The sequence below is a fragment of the Watersipora subatra genome, chromosome 11 (assembly GCF_963576615.1).
Source record: "Watersipora subatra chromosome 11, tzWatSuba1.1, whole genome shotgun sequence".
NCBI lineage: Eukaryota > Metazoa > Bryozoa > Gymnolaemata > Cheilostomatida > Watersiporidae > Watersipora > Watersipora subatra.
The window spans coordinates 42,020,423-42,031,841 of NC_088718.1; the positions used below are offsets into that span (position 1 = coordinate 42,020,423).

Sequence of the window (11,419 nt, forward strand, 5' to 3'; positions counted from 1 at the left end):
TTAACCAGTTGTGACAAAGCAAGCTGAATAAACCTTGAGTTATGTTATACTTCAAAGAGGATAAACAAAATTAATATGTCATTAAATGTTACGGTTATGGCACTAGGCATAGAGTTACTCAAAAGGAACATTTGCCCCTAAGAAGTGATACTCAGGCTCCAGATGCTTATCTATATGGAAAACATCTACAAAGGTCAAGAAACATTTCTAATTTAACTAAATTTAAAAACCATCAAATATGAAATATGTTTGAGCAAGTCTAAGTTCTTTGTGGCATGAAACTTTGCAAAGTTGAGATTTGAAGTAATAGAGGCTTTGAAACTGATATATGCTGAGTGCTTTTATCCTTTCATGACTTACATAATGCTTGATACAGACTAAAAGAATCAAACATATTTTACAGGCTTTCGGACCCATATTGACTAAAATTATATTTTGACACATTGATACTTAAATTACGATGAATGGTGAGTTCTGCTAACTTCAGTGATAACTCGGGCTAAATAAAATCTAGTTGTTTTTTAAAGAGTAAACTTTGACAGGGTTGTTCCAGAAAGTTCCAGAAAGTTCCAGAAAGTTCCAGAAAGTTCCAGAAAGTTCCAGAAAGTTCCAGAAAGTTGAAATAACAGCAGAGTATGCGAACAGTAATTTTTAAAGTGTTTTAATCATGAATTTGCATGGTATTCTTCATTCTGTAACTTTTTTATCATCTTACTGGCGAAAATTTCATCAACAAAAGTTTTTTTTAAATTACCGGTATGCAATAAAAGAATCATAAAAAACCCAAAATTTGGTCGATTAAATTGAATAGATATTGTGACATAAAGTTTTAAAATAATAAATAAAATAATGACCATAATAACTCAAATTCAGTTGCAATACTAATAGTTTTTGTAACTGCCTAGTTTATTAAACTTGGTCAGCTGCGTAGTAAAAAACATACACTATAAAAAAAACAATAAAACTGAATGACTAATAGGTATATAGTCCAACTTTTTTTATCTGTAGTACAATGAAAATTTGTCATAGCAGGTGTTTTAACTTATGGATATCCAACTGACCTTAAACTGCATGTCAAGGCCACACTAAAACTTTCCAGAACTCTCTGCTCTCTTCATCAATGTTTTAACAAAGGTGTTGAGTGAAGTTAGTCGTGAAAAGCAGCACCGGACAAATCATATTCTTATTCCTTTAGTTGTCAGACTTTTAGCCACATTTAAATTCTTAAAATAGATTTTAAATATCTATTGTTGGCTAAATGACAAAATGCTTGACATTCTCATGTGAGGATGTTACTGTCACGGCTATTTCAATATTTTCATGAGATTATTTTCAGTCTGTGCCAGCTGGGATTCACATTGCATTGCATTCCATCAATGATTTTATCGCATCCTCTCATCAATCACAAAAGTACAATTGTATAGAACAGGGTCAATTTTAAGTTTGAATTTTTGCGAGAAAAAAGGAAAATGATTGAAAATTCTCCGAACACAGTTTATAAGAACATGTAATTGTGAAACAAACACTACATTACTAAACAATACAGTTTTTTAAAAAATGTATAATAAATTGAAAAAAATTGAAACGTACAATGAACTGGTGTGTCAGCTCCAGGTGTCCTTCTGTTTTCAGTATTACTGTGTATCTACTTACAATGACCTATATATAAGTTGTTGATAGAATCATAAGTCGCTAGGGAATGTTCAACATTACGGTGAATGGTTTCGGGCACATTAATTTACTAAACTGACTATGAAGGAGGTTTCACTTTATTTTATTTTTATGCTAATTTGTTATTAATACTAGTACTCTGGCAGTCCGTATGCCATTAGAGATCATCAGATGTAATAAGCGACTGCACAACTATTCTATACTAGCAAGAAGGTTGAGTGATGCATATCGTAGCATGCTTGTTTGCAAAGCCAAATACGATAGTTCTACTCATGTATGATGCCGAGCAGATGACTTTGAGCATATGGACAGACAGACATGGCTTTTATTATAGTAAATATTCACTTGCCACAAGTGGATTCACTATTGTTCCTTTCTTATGCTGCTACAATTCTCGTGTGTATGATACCATCCAGCACACTCATTTAATATAGTTTTTTATGTAAATATATAGAGTTAACTAACACGAGTATGATATATGACAATTGTTGCTGATGGACTTTAGCTTACTCTTTTCATTCTGTCAGTTCTTTTCAAATTTCCCAGTCTAAATAGCAATTAAAAAGTCCTATTAGACTAAATTACTTAAAATATAACCATTACTTTACTTTCAACTTTGACAGGTCACTCAGCCTGGGAACTATCAACTAACAGATGTATCAGTAAGAGTGAGTAAGAAGGGCTGACATTTAATTAATAAACTTCCTGAATTAGAAATTGAGCTATAAATTTTACTTATGCAATTTTGTGTCTCCTCTTAAAAATGGTTTGAATTTACCGGAGAGTGCAGAAACCACCGGAACAACAGGAACAACTGGAACAGCTGTCTAATTAACCTGAGCACCAGTTCAGTCACTAGATTAGTTAGCCCAGGTTTTAGGAAGAGTGCATGTTAGCCTGGGTTCTAGGAAGTAGGCATGTTAGCCCAGGTTCTAGAAAGAGGGCATGTTAGCCCAGGTTTTAAGAAGAGGGCATGTTAGCTTGGGTTCAAGGAAGAAGGCATATTAGCCCAGGTTCTATGAAAAGGGCATGTTGAGTGGAAGTAAACCTTTAAGGTCACTATTCTAAACAGCTTAGGTTGACTGACATTGTTTGTTGCTAACTACGAGGTGACACGGAAGCCCTCCAGCTGCTAGTAAGAAACGGTTTATTTTACTACCGACAGACTAGAGAGTAAACTTACTATATGCTATTTGGTTTTCTCTACAAGGAAGGGGAGATTTGAATAATGGATAGTATTTCAAAGCTTCTCAACAGCTTTGTCTTTACTATAATAATAGCCCTGTCTATCCGCCTGTCTAAAGACACAGTAGCAGGATGGAAAAAATAGTGCTCTCAGCAGGATTCGAACTCCTGCTCGAATTCAATCTCCTGAACCAATTAGAGTAATTGTGTGGATAGTTATCACACCTGACGATCTCTCAAATCACTCTACACTGCCAGAGTACTAGCTTTTGTTCAGTCGAAAAACACAGAAAAAGTATTATAAATGAATCACACAGGATTCAAACATCCAGCTTCCAACATGGTAGACCAACACTCCAACAACTGGCCCAGTCACTGTTCTTGAATAATTGTGCAAATAGTTATTACACCTGATGCACTAGACTAGCCCACTAAACTAGCATACTAGCATAAATAAACAGTTACGAAGGTAACCAGCATTGCTTACCTATAAACCGACATAAGACAATGCAAACAATTGATCAGTTATTCGGGATTTTCTGTCGAATTCTATTTACTTTTAAGAACATTTCAGCTTGGTCGAAAACAAGCCGATTTTTATCATAATACATTAAGGCACATGTACTATTCAGTATACACGTAAAATTCTGTTCAATATACATATGTGATATTCATCTGCATATGTATCTGTATACCTGAATTAACACTCATGATATCTTTGAGTATACACTTAGTTTGGCTTTAAGATAACTAGCCTCAGAGAAGCTAAGTTTTTATTACCCAAGCATTCTTAAGGATGATTATTCATGTCTAGGGTTGGTGCCAAAGCTGGTGTTAGGGTAATCACTGGTGTTTTCATGAAAAACATATGCTCTAAGCTAGCGGGTCCAGTCTAAAATGATTAACAGTGATTTTTGGCACCTGACTTTGAGCATGACAACCTGCGTACAGATGCTGGTTACAATAAAAGCTTTTACCTTAGGAAGAGAGTGTTTGATGCCCGCCTTCTGAATATTCTGAGTTTGTACTGCTTGAAGCAGTTTAATGTCATAATAGATGTAAGTGTGAAATTTTTTTGAATTATATGCTAGTGCCTCTTTTACATCTACGTTACCAAATTCTTTGGTTTCCCCATGGCAAAGGTTTTCCACATCCGTTGTGGAAGGCATAGAAACCAGGTAGTTACTCTATTCAAAGCAAATCCATAAATTCCACTCATGGCTGACACCGAGTACCTGGCATAACCTGTCATTGCTCAACTCTTCCTGTCCTCACTAGGTTGCAGCTAACACCATTAGCCTTCATCTTTAGCTCATCAGCTTATACAGAGCACCTGGGGCTGTGACAACAAGCTTCCGGAAGTCAAGATCAGCTTAACCCAAGATAGTAGTTTTCATTCATTTATGCTGACTCATGTGGAGTCCCATGTGATTGCTGCTTCATTAAAGGTTTCAGCTGGGTTTGGTTGAAAACACTATTTTGTATTTATTGCGTACTGCAGTATTTAAGTTTTATATTAGTTTATTAAAAAACAACCCATTACACTTCTTACTTCAAATATGGTTTATTTTTACCATTTCTATCACTATATTATATGTTTCTTAGCTTATATTTGTAAAGGGTTCTGATTCAGAATCACTGCTTATCAGCTAAGTTTCAAAAAAATTATACACATGTATAGCTCTATATATTTTTTAGCAGTAAGACCAAGCAGCGTGTTTAATTTTCTATTTGTAAAGCTGGTTATATTATAGGTAAAACAGATTTGACTAAAACGGCTAGTAATTTGAACTAGAATTTGTTGTTAGTTTGGAGATCATTGTGAGGCGCTGGAAAGGTGCTCTATTTGTGTGTATATGTCCTTTCAAAAAAGAGTTTTTGGAGTTTGTTCTGTCTATTTCCTAATGTATTTAAATCTGAGCTGACATGACTGTAGGCTTGTCAAAGAACCTATCATATGAGACTTTTAATGATATACGATTTGATGCAATTATCTGCATATTTATATTTGCCACTCAAAATTGTCACTCTAAATCTCTATGACAAGTTTTTTCTAATAATCTGAGAATACTATTGTTAACGTTTTTAAATAAATAAATAATAAATATTGTTAAATAAAGAAGAGCATACACAAAATTTTAGTAGATTACCGATTGTTGTGATGTTTGAGGTGATCTGACCGTCAGGGTTTTTCACAATTAAAATTGATAAAAGTTGATCACGATTAAAACACTCAGATCAAGTGAAAGTGTGATTATGACGTCTATATTTGCAAAGAGACCGACAGAATGGAGACACGTAACGTTACAACTAGAACATAATAGCCGATATCAACCATAGCAATGAAAGCAACTAGTTAGGTCATTTTGCATGTGTGTTTCTTTTGAACGTTTTAACAAGTTTCAAGTGATAAGGTTTTTTTTTGTTTTCGAAAAATTTTGAAATATCCTGGCAGTCAGATCACATCAAACGTCAAAAACAATTACAAATGATAAAATTTTGGGAAAGTTCATCTTTAAATGACGAACCCAATTCTTTCATTTATTTTGAACTCTACTAATGGCAAGAAGAATGTTGAACTAGGTAACTTTATCAAGTTAACTATCATGGGCTGCAATCTTTTTCCGGTTTATTACTCAATCAGAAAATAAATCAAAACTGTATATTCTTTGTTAGTGTCACAGGTTGGAATGTATCCACAGTCATTCAATGGCATCGGAGGTACACCGCACCAATACCACGCTGGTATATCCATCATTTTGCTGGATTTAGGAAAAAGGCTTAACTTTGTTTAATATTAGAAACGACTTACTGTAGATTGACGGTTGAGGGTTGCTAGAATTGCACTGGATTATCTTGAAACTAACGATACTGACAAGATGGGATTTTCAGCTTAAATGCGCATTAATAATAAAACAATGATGAACCCTGTCATGCACTTCCATCTTCTAATATATGCACAGTTTTATCTTCTGAAGTAGGAACATTTGACCTACTAACGTAACGGATTGGTTATTGAAGAGCATTTTAAAAGTAGGTCAAGTCTAATGATCTTACTGCATGACGAAAAAATATTGATACCCTTTGATGATATCTGAATAGAAGATAGGGTCTAATTAAATAACATTCAATAACAGTAGAACCGGCGTCTTTGTTTTCTTATCTGGTATAAATAGTTGAGGAACGTCGGATAATTCTCAGATCACCATCTCTTTCAATAAGCAACAGCATTGCCTCGATTTTAGAGCTGGTCTCATAAACACGGGTAAGGATAAAACTATTTTTTAAGTAGTATTTAATATCATTCTTTATTTCGTTACTCAACTGAAAAATTGGATGTCTTTTAACATATTTAATGTGTATGCATTAAATTGTCTATAGCACAGAAAGGTTTTTAGATAGCCTAATTCTTTAAATCATAAAGTTTAGGTTGGGTGCTTCAGTAGCTCCAAAGTTCAATCCCAGCCAAGTTTAGAAACTCTTACAAACAAAGTGAAATCAGGTGCTGCTGTCCTGCAGCCTGTACTATATTTTTACATAACTTGCAAATGTCGGTGAGTTTTGTTTTCTTTGAGCTGTTAGAGAATTTTTTCGGAAATTATCTTAGTTTTGTGTGATACATTCGCTTGTAGTCACCTTGTAGACACTTTTAATACACGCTCAAAGTAAATTTAGGTACGTACATGTATGTATAGACATATCAGTAGATGTAAATATAGGCATGCAGACAGGGCAGTATTCGTTTGCTATTTACACTTTAAAAAGCCAAAAAACCTGTAAAAATCGCTGTTATATCACTATTAATCTTTTTGCAGGCGAGATTAAAATGCAGTGTCTAGTGACAGTCATAGCAATAACAGTAGGCTTAACTGCCGGTCAGGGAGGATTCAGACAAAATGGTGGAGGAGGAGGTGGAGGAAGACAGACTGCAGCTCAAGGGTTTGACACTAACCAAAACTTCATCAATGCTGCTAATCAAAATGGCTTTGCACAAAACGGAGCTCTAAACAAAGCTGGCAGCGATAAGGCGGTAGGTCAAAGAGCTAATCCTACAGCAAAAAAATGATGCTCTAGAACACTTCTCAGTACTGACAGTTAATAAGATACCTTAGTTATATTCTTATAGGTTAATTCTAGAACATTCTACATGTAAGAAATGTGATCTTAGATAAAATTAGCTTAGAGGACAATTGTCTGCCAAACAAAAACATTTGTCAGTTTAGTACACCTACAAGGGATAACTCATGATTCAGTGCAAGATTAAAAAATACATTAGAATTTTTATCTTGTTTCTGGCGTATTTAGTTTTGGCGCTTTGTATAAAAACAGTCATAGCATGTACAGTTAACTGCATACACTTACAGTGTAGTTTTGATGTCTCATATTAAAATTATGCTATTTTTACAGCAACTAAATGCGTTGAGTGGGAACAACAACCGATTTCAAGAAGCAGATAGATTTGCAGGAAAAGACGCTGTCAATGCCCAGAGTAACTTTGGATTCGAAAATTACAAAAATGCAGGCGCCTTTGACAACTTAGATGCTTCTTCAAGCGTCGACAAGGGCAGCAAATTTGGTAAGATTACCAAAAGTTATTTTTAAATTCCTTTTTTCTTGATACTCTCAGAATTAACATAAGCTTGTGGTAAACAATAGTAAAGTTTGAAAGTATTTTATTATAAGTTAATTTTGTTCATGTTTATTGCTGTCTTTAGTCTGTAAGCATAAGTCTTCCTTTAGTCTACTGGTAGAATTGAAACTATATGATACACTTTTTGAAGTGTTCTAGCAATTTACAGATACGCTGTCAAAAAACGTAGTTAAATATATTCTTTTAGCCTGTATGGAAATGGCTGAGTGTGAATCTTCTGGCATAGCTTAACCAGACAGAACTTAAGTTAATTGAACTGGTATCTTATGTCAGTTGTCTCATAGAAATCCTAATCAGCTTGGCATAACTCCAAAGATTGTGAAGTGACATGATTAATTCTGATTAATTTGTTCTGCCTTTCAGCATGAATAGATTTGTTAGAGTCAACTCGTCAGCTGGTCTTCAAAAGCTGTTTTATTGGGTAAAAATCTTTGTATTCCAGGTCTTTCTGTGATTGATGAGCAGTTCTTAAGCGAAGATGCTGCCATCTCCAAAAGCAGCGGTGACAAATTCAACTTAGGCACTAAAGTAGCTGCCAATGAGGGTTTTGCAGGAGCAAGCGCTGCCAATAAGGAGGCCTTCGTAGATGCAGCAGCCGCTGACCAAAACCAACTGAGTGCAGCTGTAAGTTTGTCTATAGAAGCCGTTTCTAAATAATTCAATACTTTAATAGTTCAATAATTTTAATAAGGTTTTTTTTGTTTTTTTGAAGTAAGAAAAGGTAGAGTTGAAGAACAAGTTGTGTTGTTAAACGTCTTTCTCTGGTAGTCACTAGTAATGTGTAAGTAGCTTAGTCTGGTCTGTGTAAACGTCTTTAGTCTGGCATGATAATGTTCTATTATGGACGCCAAAGCTCTGTAGAGTTTGTTAACTTATGTTCTTGGTCTATAGAGATGGCAGCGAGATTTCAACAATAGCTTAGCATGGTTTCTAGTTATCTTTGAGATTTTGGTCAACCAAAAGAAAATACCTTCCACAATTTTTTCTAAAAGTTTGGCTTAGTCTGGTCTTTGGCAGTTTTCTTTTTGAGCATCATGTTATTACTGAGTTTATCTTTCACATCCTGTTTTCTGTTATATCAAAAAACCATGATTGCATTTTTCCACTAATCAACGATAAGATAATAGGACAAAAATTCGAATTTTCATCGCTGTTGTCATTTTTTTCCATGCTAAATGGTATGTTTTAGTTGCAGGAAAAGTATATAATTGTAGTGTATATCTTCAATATAAAACTGCTTTAAATAACTTGAAATCGAAAATGGAACCAAAAGGAGAGCAGCTGATTTTGAATCAAAGGAGATATTAATAAGTTAGAGGTTGTTGTTGTCATATATGCGGATTATATGAAATATTCAGGCTTACCATTAGCAAAAGCTTACAATCTAATCAAATTATGTTCAGAATTTTGTATCTTTTGTTCCTTTATGGTTACTAGAAATCACAAAACAATTAATTCTAAAAAATAAGTAATCCAAGCTTGTTTTTTGTCATTTGCGTTTTTCTATTACATTTCTTTTTATTATTTACAGGCTGCCAATCAAGGTCAGCTGCAGGCTAAGGAAGGCATCAACAAACAGAACAATGGTTTCCTGAATGCTGGAAATATTGGCCAATCAGCATTTGGAGTGAATGACGGCGCTTTTGGCAACTCTGGAGGGTCTGGCAGCATTGGGTTTGGTGGCGGACAATTTGGAAATGGCTTTGGTGGTCTCAATGGCGGTGGGGGTGGATTCGGCAATGGAGTCGGGGGTGGATTCGGGGGTGGATTCGGCAATGGAATCGGAGGTGGATTTAATGGGGGTGGATTTGGCGGCCAAATTGGAGGTGGATTTAACGGAGGGGGATTTGGCAACGGAATTGGTGGTGGATTCAATAGAGGTGGATTTGGCAGCGGAATTGGAGGTGGATTCAACGGAGGCGGATTTGGAAGCGGAAACGGAATCGGAGGTGGATTTAATGGGGGTGGATTTGGAAATGGAATCGGAGGTGGATTCAATGGAGGTGGATTTGGAAATGGAGGATTTGGTGGCCAAGGTGGATTTCTAGGTGGGAATGGAGGTTCAAAGAAGGGTGGAAAATTTTAAAAGCAAACTCTCCTGATTATCATTTTTAGTAGAAGAATCGGAGGTCATGATGGGTCTCTAGCTGACCTGGATTCCTCACTGTATCATTTTATTTATTACACAAGCTTATATAACTGTGCATGAACCTTTAGAAGGTGCAGTTGTTTAAAATCAGTATTTTGTTAGATTTGTTAGTTTTCGGAGAATGATGAACTGGTTTAATGTTTTCTTATAATAAACGCTCAATAAATATAAACAAATTTACTTTATTATTGAGTTTTTAGAATAAGGAAGAAGGAAACTAAAGCTCTGAGAGTCAGCATGCACATTTCTGCTATAAGACAGCAGCAAAATAATATTTGACATATTAAGTTGTAGTCTTATGATGTTTGCATATTATGTTCTATTGTTCTTGTGCTGTATATTGTACCAAGTTCAAAACAAATAGGCCTAGTTGAATAACGATTAGCTCATTTAAATACATTTTTTGCCCTAAAACTAAAATTACAAACTAGGTCAGCAAAATGAAGCAGTAAAACTCATCAATGTATACATCAAGCTGTCCACAACAGCACTGGTTGCATATTCACCAAATAAGCTACACATCAAGTTCTTTTGATTAGTGTTTCAAATTTGAATAATCATTTTTAAAAATTTTAAATGTTCCTAGTGCCACAAAGTTAGCCAATTAGATGAAAAAGATCTATTTAAAGATATCAACATATTGAATTTATTGTCTATGCTACATGGCAGCATGCATAGGCAGCATCTACGAAGAATTTTTTGTCAATATAGACAGTAGCATCTGTTTTACCAGCAACAATAGCCGGCATTCTTATAAGCAATAACTCTGTGAATTATTGTAGAAAAACAAAGGGTGCAACCATAACAAGTAAACTTTAGTTGTACTAGCAACAGAATGGGCTTGTATGTCTAGTTTCTAGGAACATAAACACATCTTTAGAGCCTAACCTAGCACTTTTTTACACGAATAACCTTTCTAGCCTACCATCCCCTTGCTGGGAAGTTAATGTAATTGTAGTAAATGCATAGCTTGACATCTAAATGAGTTTTATTAGGAATGGTGATCTAGTGCAGATGAGTGTCATTTCCAATATATCAAAAGGCACAACCGACTGTTACAACAAGACACACGTGTGCGCCACCCTTCATCCTGTCTAACATACCGTGTCCCATAAAACACTCTTTTTGTAAATGAACTCACCCGAGCCAGATATTGAAAAAATAAAACTAATGTCTGACAGGCCGCACATAAATCAGTAAGGAACTCGATGTTTTCAACTACTCAGATAATCCTATTTCATCTCCTCCACACGTATTCCTCAGATGATTCTCGTGTAGCCCTGTGCAAGGCGCGGTAGGACAAAGGGTGGGGTCCGTGCTGATTGGACAAAATAGTTAAGCTGATTAAATCTCACCAGGTCATAAACCGCTGAGTAAGAACAGCTGCTTATCTTCGCAGTTGTTTTCTCTTGGGTAATATTACTGCCCGTCATTGTAGAGTCATCATTTTTGACCTCTTTCATAAGTGATTAGATACTTGTAAGATAGTTTAGTTTCCCTAATTGATTTAGGCATTGTGTTCATCTGACTCTACTTGCTAGGTAACACGTCTACACAAATATAGCAGCAAATCTTTTCAGCAATGTGCCAACTTTAATTTTCTTTATTTGTGAATTTGTTTGACCGGGAAGTGTCTACCGAATGTGGTAAGAACAAAAACTTACTGTAACATGTATTTGTCCGGTAGCAGTTGTTGTTTAACAAAGAAAGTCGTTCATTCTCATCCTCCACTCACTAAAAAAAAATTTGAATTTGTACAGATT

At 35.2% G+C, this 11,419-nt stretch overlaps 1 protein-coding gene across 1 annotated transcript; it reads left to right on the forward strand.

Moving 5' to 3' along the window:
* Nucleotides 1-6,093: 6,093 nt before the first annotated feature.
* LOC137408079 (uncharacterized) lies at nt 6,094-9,593 on the forward strand. Its single transcript, XM_068094472.1, has 5 exons — nt 6,094-6,121; nt 6,672-6,886; nt 7,264-7,432; nt 7,950-8,131; nt 9,039-9,593. The coding sequence occupies exons 2-5, from the start codon at nt 6,683-6,685 to the stop codon at nt 9,591-9,593; spliced, it is 1,110 nt and encodes a 369-aa protein (XP_067950573.1). The 5' UTR covers nt 6,094-6,121; nt 6,672-6,682.
* The last annotated feature ends 1,826 nt before the right edge of the window (nt 9,594-11,419 follow it).